At 33.9% G+C, this 14,966-nt stretch overlaps 1 protein-coding gene across 1 annotated transcript; it reads left to right on the top strand.

The window, feature by feature from the left end:
- The first annotated feature begins 7,390 nt into the window (after positions 1–7,390).
- On the top strand, positions 7,391–13,819 carry LOC125826935 (tobamovirus multiplication protein 2A). The gene is made up of 6 exons (XM_049506287.1): positions 7,391–8,217; positions 11,168–11,267; positions 11,949–12,029; positions 12,107–12,211; positions 12,848–13,066; positions 13,564–13,819. The coding sequence occupies exons 1-6, from the start codon at positions 7,976–7,978 to the stop codon at positions 13,669–13,671; spliced, it is 855 nt and encodes a 284-aa protein (XP_049362244.1). The 5' UTR covers positions 7,391–7,975; the 3' UTR covers positions 13,672–13,819.
- The last annotated feature ends 1,147 nt before the right edge of the window (positions 13,820–14,966 follow it).

Raw genomic sequence — 14,966 nt, 5'->3', positions numbered from 1 at the left:
CCGAACTAATTACTACAAGTTAAAACGTGATATTTGAAAGTTGAGGTGAACTTGAATTTCAAAATGATAATTGAAAAGGAATTTAGGCATCATTTGTTTGCACTTAATGAATGTCTGAATTTGAATGATTTATACATTAGGTCATTAAGCGCATTTATTTTCATTAATATTTAAGCACTTAATTGGTCTAAAAATGTCTTAATCATTAAGATCTATTGATCTAGAACAGAGTCTTAGTAATATTAAGAGGTGTTCTTATGGGGATAACATTCATCATCACTCTACTGTTACCACCATTATTACTGTCATCTTACCATCAATCATATTTATCATCACAACCACCACCAGAGTTACTAACTACTACTGTCAGTTGTTACCACACTTACTTTCCTCATTATTATAATTAAATTCATTGGCACCACCACCCTGTCTCTATAGTTATCGCACCTCCACCACCACTATTGTCAACTCCTATTACCAACAAACTCTGCTTATCACAACTAACATCACCATCAACTATTATTATACATTCTTCGATCATCACCATCACCTCCACCTCTATCCTCACTATCAGTCATTACCTTCACTGTGACTAATTTCTACTACCAACTACATCTATTATACCTTTAATTGATAAGCTAACAAGATTAATTTATTCAATTTTTAAATATCGTATCAAATCAAAATGTGACAAACAAATTAAAACAGAGTAACAAAACTCTTCATGAAATGACATTTTTTTTAGTGGATATGGTTTCTTGAAAGTGGTGGAATATGCCAAGTGATGAGAGCCAAACACTAGTTAAGAAAAAAAAGTGAATTACTAGGTCCACTATAAAGCAGATATATTAATTGATCATATATTTTGTAAGAAACATATACTATTGGCCTAGATTGATAAAATTGTCATAACATGGTCGGAATTATTCAATGATTGAGAATGTTTTTTTTTAAAAATAAAATAAAATAAAATAAAAAAATAAAAATTCAATCTTTTTATTGACTTTAATTTCAAAATTATCACCCCGCCAAAAACATTATATAATCTTGACCTACCAATGGGGTCCTTTAGCTTGATCTTAGTAGTAATTAATTACTCTCTACGATTCATATGATGTTTTTAGTTTCCACACATTCGATTTTTAAGAAGTTACTCATTCTTAGAAAGCTAAGAAGTATTTTCATTAAATTATTCTTAATTAAACAACATTTATTTCATATAATTGATCGAGGGTCTTTCGAAAACAACATCTTTATCTCTATGAAATAGTTTTAAGGTTTGCGTGTATTTTATCCTCTCTATACCTCATATATTGTTATTTCGTATGATTCCTTTATGAAACTGCTTTGAATTATTTTACTTGAATCGAAAGTCTTTCAGAAATAGCCACTCCGAGTTCACAAGATTATGATAAAGTTTAAGTACACAACCATCTTTTTTAGTGAACCAGTTTACATTCTATATGTTGTTTGTTGCCCATTAAATTAGGGTCATAAATTAAGGTGGGCGGTGGGTGTCGTACCCCACTTCTTTTGTAGTGTACAGCTTGTCACTCTGCTTTACAAACGGTTGATAATTTTTTCTCGAGCCCAAATAAATTTAAATTCGCGTTAGAAAGTCTTATATTAAGGAGTAAAATGTTCTTTAACAAAGGAGATTTCGCACCTAAGAGAACTCAAATTCGAGACATTTAGTTGAGGATGACAGAGTATTTATCTCTCCACCACAATCCTTATTGGTGATAGCTTATCTTTTTTTTTTAGCTTTATCACTTTTCACATTGTATTACTATTATTATTACTCTCAAAATTACGAATCGGTCTGATAGGATTTATAAAAATATTATTACTAAAAAGAAAGATATATTAATAATGTTGAAATTCATTATATTGATATTATTTTATATCGTTTGATTTCTTATATTAAAATATGAATAATATTGAATAAAATATATAATTAAGGAGTCATTTGATACCAGATATTAGGAAAAATAATACGTGTATTAGCCGATAATATTTTCTCTTTATTTTGATAGTATTTTCAACCATATGTCATGGTAAACTATGACATTTATAATACGGGATACAATTTCTATTCTAATACATATATCATTTTCATTATTTTATTTATTAGTGTATAATAAAAATAAAATTAGGATTAAGTGGGCGGTGTTTATTTTTTAAAAAAAAGGTTCTAGTGAATGCTTAAAGTCAATGCACTTTTATTTGCTAGGACTAGGACTTGAGTACTATTAATAATAGAGTCATGTTCAGTGGTGCTTAAAGTTTCCATTGGGGTATTCAAATAATAATGCCAACTCACAAAGACCTAATAAAAAAAAAAAAAAAAAAACTTTTCAATTTAAGAAATTTAAGAAAATAAATAAGATTTTTAAATTTGTGGTCTTAAATTAAAGATATGTTAAGTGTTGCAAAATTCATTTTCTTGTCATGTTATTTACATAACAAATTCATAATCTGAAAAGAATTTTTAAAAAGAATAAAGATAATTAGATGTCTATAAACTTACACCTTGTTCGGATGGTTTATTGTAACTTGTAAGTTGTAAACCATTGTTTTGGATTATATTGTCAGTTTAAATATTATGTTTGTTTTGATTGTTACTTAAATCTAATTGTATCGTATCATTTAAATTCATTGTTAGGTAACAAGGAAAAGTTTCATTTTGGTGTGATCGGTTATCTTAAAAAAAATTTCATTGTGTTCTTTACTTATTATTTCATAAAATAATTCTATTTTATTCTTTACTCTCCTTTTTTTTTTGGGTGATTTATCATTCAAATTATGTAACGGAAAATCATACAATCTCTCCAAACATTGTATTCGTTAAAATAAAAATAAGAGAAAATTATGCGGATAAGAAAACATATACTAGTTAATTAGCTAACATAGTTATAGTTTGAATTAATTACGGCTCGCAACTTAATTTTAGTTGTAATTACGTCGCTTATATATATATATGACAGTTATACAAATACAATTAGCCTCTTGTTTTATTTAAAAAGTATATTTTGGACTGGTTTTAGAGTCGCCACTTAATTTTTAAGAAAAATCAAGAAAACTATTATTTTCAAAAGACTAAAACAGTAAATCTATTGAAAACTATTAAGGGAGTTCGAGGTTCCTATTAATATTCTAGGAAGGTTTTTAAAGCACCTAGAATATCCGCTAATGCGGTTATCCGACGATTAATTATTTGGCTAAAATAATTTTTACTTAGTTTAACTTGCAAAATTTGAACTATTTGTTAGTTAGGACCATTTTAAATAATATGCAGAAATATTCATCTAAGCGAAATATTTTGTAAACTTATACTTAAGTTTTGTAAGAGATGATCGGTTTAGTTAAATTGTTAAGTCAAAATGAACGTCTCGCGGGGATTTGAATTTTTCGACCTTAAGGTTAGCGGCAAATATTAACAAGTACACAAGTATAATAAAATAAAGAGGGAAAGGGAGTTGGACCCAAATCTGGTTTCTGTCCGCCTGGACCAGTATTTGGGCCCATTTTTTGTTTTGGGCCTCCGGCCCATTTGAGTTATCTGCACCTGTCCTAAACTAACATAAAAGTTATTTCTTTGGGCCTCAGGCCCGTCTTCCACCTGTCCTAAATACTAATAAGATGAAATTAAAATAACAAGGGCTTAAGCCCAAAAAATAACAAAATACAATCTTCTGAAATTAAGATTGGCCCAATTTTCAATTCTCCAAATTATTGCGTGTCCTTTCAACTCCGGGACCTGTTCATCGACTTTAGCGATTGGCTGACTCAATGGAGGTGGCATTTGAGCCTTTATGGCTCTCTCGATATGCAAGGAAAAATATGGGAGTTCATGGTGAACTCGGACAAATTTCACATGAAACAAAATGAAAACAAGTAAGTAAATAACCACTAATTTAATGTAAGAAAGAGTCACGAAAATTAAGCTCAGATACTACTGCATTTTAACTTAAACAATCTAAATAGAAGACAAGGCATATCACAGAAATGGGCCCTAATCGGTACATGTGACACTCAAAAGACATTAAACAACTAATAATGTAGTTAAGATTAAACATATACAAAGCCAACAATAGATAAAATAATGTGTCATCCCAAGATCGCCGCTTGATAATGATTTAAATATGATCAATTAATGACCACATGCTAACAAACAAACACGTATTCCACACTACATAGATTTGCACTTCTCATATACAATTTTATTTTTTATTTTTTTCTAAAAAAAAAAAAACATATGAGGCAATTGTCCAAAGATTTCAAACTCATTATAACAGAGAGCACATTTGAAGTTACTAAACTTGGTAAATGAAATTTAGACATTCCTTAATAAAAAATAAGAACGAAACTCGATAAGAACCAATGCTTTAATCCTATTTTTTAACAAAAGGTGTCATTGTATTTTAAAACACATAAGGGAAAAGCAATGCAATAATATCATAACATTAATGCTCTCACAAAATCTTAACATTCAAACCAACTATCTATTAGCGCTAACTGGGAAAAAACAAAACCAAAATAAAATAAAACCAAGACACTAGCAACTAAATAGCATATTTGATGGACAACTATCTATGAATACAAGCAGGTGCATTCATTTTCAAGAAGTAAAAGAATTGTCCCGTATCAAATACTAATTACACGAAAAAAAGCTAAACCTTTAGAAATGATTGAGCCTTCACGGCTTAAAAAAATGAACAGTTGAAACAACATGATCCCACAAGGTAAAACTACTAATCCTAGCAGGCAAACAAAAGCTTATGCTAATGTAAATTTCAACACAGTCCTAAACTTGAGGCCTGCTCAAAGAGGCCAAGATCATACAAGAAATCTCGTAAGCAAATTATACATTTCGAGCAGACATGAAGTCAGTTATAAGAGGCAGACAAATGGATATATAGATTAGAAATAGTCAACATTTACACCACAGAGGGAAACTTCATGGGAAAACAGGGAAATAAACTGAGAGCTCTATTGCATTTTAATAACAACAGTAGCAAAACCTCAAGAAAGAACAAAGGAAATCTCTATCATTAATATAAACAATGTTAACATGTAATGACCAAAACATGATTAAGAATATCTAAAACAGCACACATAGAGTAACTAGGAATTGAACAGAACAAAGCTTAGAAAAGATTTTACCTCTTTCGGAGCAGCAAATCTGGGACGAACGAGCAGGAGGCGATGGGCTTCCACCACCCAAATTGAGCCCGAACAATGATTTAAGGAATCTGGGCAGAAAAGAAAAAATGAACCCAAAACTGAAACTATTGTCCCTCTATTTTCGAGGTGTATTGTATATTCAAAATATTTCTCCTCGAACTCTCCTTAGTATTTTGCCTAATAAAAATCCAACCCTTTTCCTACCCCTTTTTTTTTTCAAAAATCCCCCCCCTACAGTGAACAACCAGAGGGTATATATAACAGGGGAATTAGGGCAAAACAGAGGGAAAGTGAATGAAAAATCTGGGTCCAAAGCCCATCCGAAAATTTTAAAACCCAAAAACTTCTTTCACCATTAAGGGGAGACACCCTTTTTCCGAAATTTGGCCATTTCCGGAAGAGGAAAGGGTAGAAGGACGGTTGGGATCGATTCCCGTGTCCTTGGCGAGCAACGTGGCTCTATCTCGAGGCCACAAGGACGAAAGCACGTCGCCCTGCTGCTCTGAATCGCGTTGCTGCAGAGGGAAAATAAGGAAGACGACAAAATGAGCAGTGTACTAGGACTGGCTCGCTCACGCCTCTATTGCTTTCCGTGTATTTGACGGAAAGTTGACGTCGCTTGGAGCCGTTGCTCGCGTCGCTCACGCGTTGGAGAAGATGGGGCGCGTACAGGGTCATGGTTTCGCTGGGTTTGCGTCTGGAGTTTCTGCTCAAGTTTGGGGAAGACGCTGGGAGTGGGGTCGGCTGGTACTGTATGTGTGTATGGGTCTGTTAAATGTATTGTATTGTATGAATGGGTTTTTCTTTTGTTTTATGGGCTGGGTCGGGTCGGTTAATTAAGGGTGGGCTGGGAGTAATTGAATGTTGTATTATTTTGGAGTTGCTGTACGTATGAATTGGAAAAAAAAGGGAATTGAGGAATTGGGTTTGAGGAGAAATGGGTTGCTGGAAAGGGGCTGAATCTGGCCCAAAGTTGGTCTTTAAAAATTCATCAAGATAGAATTGACTTTAAATTGGCCATACCAATCTAAATTAAAACCAACTGAAGATTAAAGATGTAACAATAAGATCGGCTAGAGTTCAAAAAGTACGGATTAATATAATTAATTCATGAGCTCTTTAATTTTAACGAAATAAAATAATTAACTTAATTATAAACTAATTAACTTAACAATATAAACGACTAAATAATCAAATGTTTAAATAAAGCTAAAATCTTTTTGAGACAATTTTCGAATATTCATAAAATATACTAATTAGACACATAACTATATAATAACTAACTTAATTATAAACTAACTAATGAACTCAAAATTGTAAACTATTAAATAACTAAACAAACTAACCAAATATTTAATTAAACAAAATATTGTGAGACGATTTTTGAATATTTATAAAGTTCAAAAGTATACACATATTATTTAAAAATTATAAAAAGTGACAAACCATTTAAAACTAACTTGAAAAATATTTTGAATTTTATAAAGCCAATTATTTTAAATCATTTGAAAATTAAGAAACTCAGAAATTAATTATTATCGGGGAGGGTCAAAATTGGGTGTCAACACCTCTCTCGCTTTCTTCTCTCCACTATTTACCTTCTCTCGCTTGCCTTTCTCCTCCCTCTCCCAATCTCGCTCGCCAAATATACAAATACATATGTATACCAATTACATATATACAATTATCTGACAGATATACATATATATTTCGCCTCTCTCCACTCTCTCTCGCATCTCTCCTCCCTCTCCCAATCTCACTCGCCAAATATACAAATACATATGTATACCAGTTGCATATATACAATTATTTGACAGATATACATATACAATTCAACAAATATACATATACAATTCGTCTCTCTCCACTCTCCATTACTCTCTGCCCTCTCTCACTCAACTCTCTCCTCCCTCTCCCTATCTTGCTTGCATCTCTCCTTCCTTTAACATGTAGCTACAAATCGTAATTAGTAAACTATAACTATGAAACATAATTAAGTTATTTTTGAGTAGCTATCACTACAATATTAATACAACATAATACAATACAATATATTATGGGACAATATCTAATAATCATCCAAATAAAAACTTGAGAATCGAGACCTCAACTTAATAAAGGAAAAAAAGAATATTTATCATTCCATCACTGACCCGACTAAATTAAAAAGAAGAGGTTGATATAGCAAAAATAGGAGTGCCCTAGCATAATCCATTTTAGCGAAAACAGAGGTACCAGACAAGCCAGCTAACCTTCTCGACCCTTTTTCCTTTTTCTCTTCCTCAAACCAAATATACCTCTCTTCTCATCTTCTTCGAACCTTCCACCATTTCCGATCTCAAATCTCCTGCTAATTCTGCCTTTCTTGTAAGTAATTTTTTGACCCATTATCCAATTTTTAATTAATTTTTTTTGGATAAGCTCAATTGATAATTCCATTTCTATCTTATATGTTGATTATATTTCAAGATTCTGGCTTCAATAGTTTCAGTTTCATGTTAATAATAACCCCTTTTAATTGTTTTCTCAGATCCATCCATAATCAGAATTTTCATATTTTCATGTTATTGATTATTATTTTTTCTCAATTGAATGGATTATGCAAATATGGGGTTGTGTTTGTTTTGTGGTAAAGTTTGAGTCTTTTATGTGTTTTGGATAAACTGAAGTATTGATGAGTTGTTTTGTGTATGCTGGTATTTTAGGGAATTGGGAAATTTGATGATTTAGCTGAAATTGTTTTGAAGGAGCTGTTGTTGTAAAGGGTTTGCTGAAGGAACTGTAGAGGATGGCGTGCAAAGGGTTTTGGGAGTGCTTGTTGAAGCTCTTGAACTTTTTGTTGACCCTTGTTGGTTTGACAATGGTGGGGTATGGCATTTATCTATTTGTTGAGTACAAAAATCATTCACACTCTGGGGATGATTACCCAGTTGCACCACCTATGAGTGGTGACATGATAGAGTTTGGTCGTCCAATGCTGATGGCTGTATCGTTGGCTGGAAACATCTTTGATAAACTTCCAAAACCTTGGTATGAATACCCTTTTCACTTTAGTAGTTATCTTATTTGATTGTTCGTGCGCTTCTGTTGAAGTTGTCTTTGAGATGATTGTGAAGTTGTATCGCTGACTGTATTTGCTCTTGTTTTTTTGGAGGAATGTCACAGTTAAAAAGGATAAAGGCAAAAAATTTAGAGACTTTAGAGGTTATTTGCTAACTGTATTTGCTAATTGGTATCTATTGTACTTCAACTTACACTAGATACTCGTGTTACTAATTTATTTTCCTTGTGGCCATGCCTGCTCCATCCATCCATTTATCTTGCTTAGTGCTTCCATGGCCGATATGAATAGTATGAGAGATAGTGGATCCCTTCCTTCAACTCTTTAGAGCCCGCAAAGAAACCAGTTAGAATCCTGTTTACCAATACTAAGTATTTCACCATTGATACACGAAACCCTTTCATTTCCTCTTTCTTTCTTCCAAACACATCTTGTATCATTGTAGTCCAAAAGTTTCAATTGACATGATTGTAATCATTTTTAATCGTAACTTGCACAAAATTCCTGCAGCTCCTTCCTTTCTTCTAGAGCCCAACACTTCATATGAAACAAGTGTTGTGTCCATAATTCACTTGCTTTCCACGAACATGTTCTTGGAGGTCACTATGTCATCCACTAAATTAAGAATTATCTTCACAATAATCTAGTGTATGCTTCTCACTGGACTAATATGTTTGTAGTCCTTAGTACTTGCTGCACCATCCTTCTTGGTATGGTTGCTATATGAAAGGAGGTGGTGGTCTCAAAGATTTCAGTCTCATGAAAAGCCTGAATTTTCTCTACAAGTTTGTCCAAACACTGTTGAAATAAGGGTAAAGTTAAGTTGTTAGGTCCTAGTGCTTTATCTCAGGTATAATTCTCAACTGCTTACTTCAATTCCTTTTTCGAGTTTTTTCTTTTCAACCATTCCTTCATCTTCTCTGCTGTTTGGCTAATTCTAACCTGCCCAGTCGAGGCCTCTACAACAGATAATTGCGTCTTTCACTCCCTTCCTTTCAATTGTAACTGGTTCTCCCACTTTGTGTTTTTTCTACGAAGTTTCTCCCTTATTTCACTATAACCTGCAGTGGGAGAACTTGTATCGCAATCCCCTTCCTTCAACTACGTATACCCTAGATTTTTGTCTCTATCTAATTGCTTGCACTATATCCGTTAAAACTAACTCTCTTGATTTCCTGTTTCCTCATTTATAGCGATCATCTAGTTCCAACCCCCTTCCCTTCTTTCTATCCTCCAATTGTTCATCAACTCCGACATCTCGTTACTTTAAAAAAAAAAACTGTCATCTCGACTTTTCTATCCTTCCAAATACTTCCTGATTCCATTGTCTAAGATCCCCCTTTCAGATTTCTTATTAGTTTGTTCACATGGTTGAACTACGGATTCCTGTGAATCTGGTTACTGCACCACCGTCTCACCCATTTGCCAAAATCTGTCGTTTTCAACCACATATTCTAAACTCTGAAAGGTTCTTGTAGTCTTCTTAGTTTTGTTGTAGGAAAGGCAAATGATCTGATGCAAGTTTAGGCTGATGGTTTTGATTTATGCGCAATGTCATTTCTTCCTGTGGGATGGATGCTAAGAAGCTACTAGTCTAGTTTAGATCTTCACTTTGACTCCTTGATTTGGAGCACTTATCATCAGTCAACAGATAATCAATAAAAGCTCCGAGAACTTTTACCCTAGATAAAGAATCACATTCCATCTCTTTCCCTAGGGAACTAATTGAGTTAAAATCTCTGAATACCCAAAGTAGTCTTCAACCAGTTAAATACTGAGAGTTCAATTCATTCTATTACATCCTCTTTGATCCCTCACCCACTAGCCTCACTCCCTGCTGCTTCTGGGCTCACCATTTCCATCTTTCTTCATCCCATAGATATAATGATCCATGCTGCGTTTTCCTTGCCATTACAAGGGATTGGCTCGTATTTCTCCCATCTCTCTTTACATGCATTTCTAACCATTTTAGTCATGGTCCCAATCTAACCAAACCTTTCACAATCTCTTAATGCCGCTTGCTCTTTTTCTACTGTATACAAAGTGGAAATAGATTCCTCTGCTTCTGTGATTCTCGTGTTCAAGTATTTAACATCATTAACATATGAAGTGGCAGTTTTGGGGTAGGGAATTTTTGTTTTTTATCTGCTGGAGAATTTAAAGTTCATTCTGTGGAAATGATCGAGACTTTTTCCCCCAATGAAGTAACATGGCCCTCTATATTTAAGGAGCAACTATAAAACTGAACTATGTTGAAGAAGTCGTATAATGAATTGTCAAAATTTAATTCTGAAAACGGATGTGAAACGATATTTAGTTATAATTTATTAATACTTCTATATTTTCTTGTTATGAGTATTTATTTAAAACAAGTCATGACCCTTTTGGGATTATTGATGGCCTAAATGTTTCTTTCATTTGGGAGGATGGATTGGTCAGTTGTGCTGCAATCCTTTTAAAATGATAGCCAATTCTTTCTGTTTTACTTTTCTCGCTGATAAGTTTGAGAAAACTTGCATTGGTTATTTTTTTTGAAGCAAGTATATGCCAAGGTTGAATTAGATGTTTCCTAGGTGTAGAGCTAAAGAAGCATGGAAGTATAAATGAGGAAAATGAACTATATATGGTCCGCACCTGTTTGTGTGTGTCCATTATTGAATTATAAACAGAGACAACAACTTTTTTGTCATAATATGTCTTAAAGTTTGAGTGGTCAGTGGGTGTGAATTCTCAGAACTTGACTACATGATTTGTAAAGATTATAGGATGACAAGACTTCTTCTTTTTATTGCTTGGATAAAGTTTTTCTGGAAGGGATGACTCATATTTGGTGTTCTGTCTTTCCATGTTTGAATTTCATGCTCTGATGTTCAGTTGGTCGGATTGGAATGAAGTATTGACCCATTTGTTATGTCGCAGGTTCATATATTTGTTTATTGGTATTGGAGCAGTTCTTGTAGTTGTATCTTGCTGTGGTTGCATTGGAGCGGCAACAAGGAACGGTTGCTGCCTGAGTTGTGTATCCTTATCATTTGTTCAGTCTTCATGATTAATTATATATGGGAAATTTTAAAAAATATACAGCCCACATAAAATATTATGCCATGTAGTCTGACATATAATATTATACAACATTATACCTGGGAGACTGGGAGAGCATTATACCTAATGTATCAACCTTGTATAGAAGTGTACAATAGTGTATGAAAGGTGTTTATACACAAATATGGGCAAAACCAGGTAACGAGCTCAAAATATGGGCTACGTGACGTAAATATTTTCTCCTAGTAGATGTAGAATGTAATTTTCCCATTATATATTTGGGGAAAACCAAATATATTTTTGAAGAGATACTTCTTTCGCCAATATGTATAAGTGATAGACGTTATGATGTTGGGGAACATATGATGTGGATCAATAGGAACATTTTCAGTCAGATTTGTGAAATCTTACCTGGATGAGTCTTGGACTATATTGGGATTAATCCAGACTCTGTCATGTCAGGGGGAGATGGATTGGATTACATTTCCTAATAATTGATTTTTCAGTTTCTCCTCCTGCCTTGTTGCACTACACTCTCCTGAACCCCTATTTCTAATAGGCGTTGTGGAATTCTAGAAGATCCAATTTACTAGAGTTTTCATCTGATTTCTCTTCTCAGTCTTCTATGAAGCATGTTTGGCACCTTAACTTGGAACAGTACTCCGTGTTGATTTTCTTGTTGATCTTGGTAGAGCTAGGTGCTGCTGGTTTTATATTCTTTGATAAAAGCTGGAAAGATGTAAGTGTTTTCTCACTCACGACTTCACTTTCAAACTATACATTTGTTGTCAGAAAAGTGATGAAAGCCTTTGTCAGGAAATTCCAAGGGATAAAACGGGCAACTTTGAAACGATCTATGATTTTCTGGATGACCACTGGAAGATTATTAAGTGGGTTGCCCTTGGTGCTGTTATATTCGAGGTGAGCTTAAGAATGATATATATGGTTTTTTGTTCCCAAGAAGGAAAAAAAAAAGGGGGAGGGGGGGGAAGAGAACTTTCTGGTGATCACACCTTGTTGGGTTATGGGTGAAAAACCGAAGTTCATGCAACAGGGCTTTCGGTGTTGTTCACCATGTTCTTTCACCTTCAATTCTATTATGCTATCTGTCATGACTTCTGATTTCTTGCAAGCTATTGATCCTATTCAGAGGTCTATCTCCACAGTTCGAGTGGTTGTGAATATACTCTTGCATTATATATTCGCTGATTTTTCCTGCAAAATGTAGTAAATATAGTCTATTCATCCCTATTGGTTCAATATATGTCTCTGCTGTGGCCTTTTACTGTACCTTAGAGATGTTGGCATGGTCCTAGTGAAAGTCAGGGGTGACTGCTGGCTTGACCATATTCAGGATTATATTTGTGGATACAGCAGAGAACATGTGACCTGAATATTTTTTTTGTCCTTCCGTTCCAGTATAACACTAGTAGGGTTTAGTTATATGAGTCTCAATGATTTGTCTTAATCTTTTTATTTTTTATTTTTGTTTGAGCTGAAAATTGTGATTTAATCTTCTCTGAGTCTCACAGTTTCGGCCGTTTACATGAGTTGCAGGCTCTTATATTCTTATTGGCCCTCGTGGTAAGGGCAGCAAACAGACCAGCAGACTATGATAGTGATGATGAGTACATAGGTGGTCCCAGACAACAAATCCGACAGCCACTGATCAACAATAGGACACCAGCAAATCCTGCAACTGGTGTCCCTGTTACTGCTACTCTTGATAATCGTCCAAGTAGAAATGATGCATGGAGTACACGTATGAGGGAAAAGGTTTGCTCTCTGTTGATTGATTTTCTTGCATGTCGATGTGGATCATGATGTTTAACCTTCTCGGTTGACTGCTCGTTACCAACTGCACTATCTTTTTCAGTTACTATGAACTCATCATGATGGTTTTTATAATCTGTGCCTATTTTGGTGTTCTATTTGTTTCGACCTTTTCGTGGACTTCACAGAGATGCTTTTTTTATTATCTTAAGTTTTAATAAAAATATCCAATCACAGCAAGACCTTTTCTTTGCATCAGCCAGAACTTTTTTTGACCATCTTTCCTTGAGTTTTTAAAGAACTTCCGTGTGACAGCATACGGATTATTGTTTCAGTGGTTTGTGCCAGTAGATTGTTTTGGTTTTTATCTCGTCTATGTACTTGTAACTCTTTTAAGTGCACTTAAATATTTGTGAGTGGGGAAACTTCTTTCCCGTTTGATAGTACTGGCTATTAAGTTTTTTTTTTCTGACTTGAATTCTTGAATGGCTGTAACCCAGTATGGACTCGACACATCAGAGTTTACTTACAACCCATCGGAGTCAAACAGATATCCGCCAACTGCCACACAGCCGCAAGAGGAAAGGAAGGGTTGTGCCATAATGTGATGATATGGTCTTGTGTAAATTTGGGAGGACTGATGATTGTGCTTGTCTGTGTAATTTAGTCTGGTGTGAAGTATTTGTGTCTGCTGTAAGCCTTTTCTCTTTGTGGAGTCTTATGTACAAAACACAGTTTTCGGGATCTTCACTTGTTGTTAATTGTTAACAGTACATTTTGTAGGATGATTACTCTTCATGTCCATGCTTTGAAGACTTAAACTATGATTAGTGACAAGTGTGTGGAACCCTTGATAGAATCATGTAAAAGAAGATGAAAATGAATTTTTGAGGGAAGTAGTTGTCCTATATCTTGGATATTTTCATGTTCTTGTTTATTCCTAAAATATTGTCATACCGTTGAAATTGTGTTTTACTTTACATTTGAATTTTAGCCAAGATTCTTCTACTTGAGCCGAGCGTTTACTAGAAATAGACTCTCTACCTTGTAGGATGAAAGTCTTCGTATACACAGCCCTCTCCATATCCCACTTATGGGATTAGATTGTTCATGTTTTAGTTGGAACAATGTCTAAATGTGCTCCTTACTATTTACAATAACTCAATTTTATTCTTTGCTTAATTTTTGGTCCATACATATTCTTATTTTTAGCTTATCGTCTCATATTTGCCTTTGCCTTAGGCTTTGATATTAACTAAGTTCTAATGTATCAACATTGGTTTGTGGTGCATTGGTGGGAGCGTTTCACCATTAACCAGAGGTTTTGGATTCGACCCCTTGATAGGAAAACATCATGTTGGGAGTGCCACCCCTGAATGGATCCTGCAGTGTGCGATCTGGATTTAGTTCAAACTTCGATGTGGGCTCCGGACACTGGGTGGAAACAAAAAAAAGAAAAAGAAAAACTAAGTTCTAATGTGAAATGAGTGGATAAATATCCAAAAGTTTTATGACACAGTAAGGTTAATCAAAAAATGTAATACAACAATTTAATACTCCATCGATCTAATATTAATTGTCACGTTTTTCTTTTAGAAGTTTCTTGCGAAGCCATAAAAAATATTTTTACTACTCTTATCTTTATTTCTCTCACCTTGTTTGAGAATAAGACTAAGTTAATTTCATTTCAAAACCATTTAAAATATTAAGGATATAATGGGATAAAAATAATTAATTTTATCTTGCTTTTGTAAAGTGACAATTATATTTAGTAACCTTAACAATTAATATGTGACAGATGGAGTATTTAATCCGTCCTTGGAGGAGCTTTCTTTCAAATTGGTTTTATGACATGAATTCAATTTTAGGAGTGTTACTATTAAAATGTTAAATAATTAATATA

Source organism: Solanum verrucosum, unplaced genomic scaffold (genome assembly GCF_900185275.1).
Source record: "Solanum verrucosum unplaced genomic scaffold, falcon-dt-bn FXZP01000060.1, whole genome shotgun sequence".
NCBI classification, from domain to species: domain Eukaryota; kingdom Viridiplantae; phylum Streptophyta; class Magnoliopsida; order Solanales; family Solanaceae; genus Solanum; species Solanum verrucosum.
Note: the sequence above shows the minus strand (reverse complement) of the source record. Positions and strands in the feature narration are given on the sequence as shown.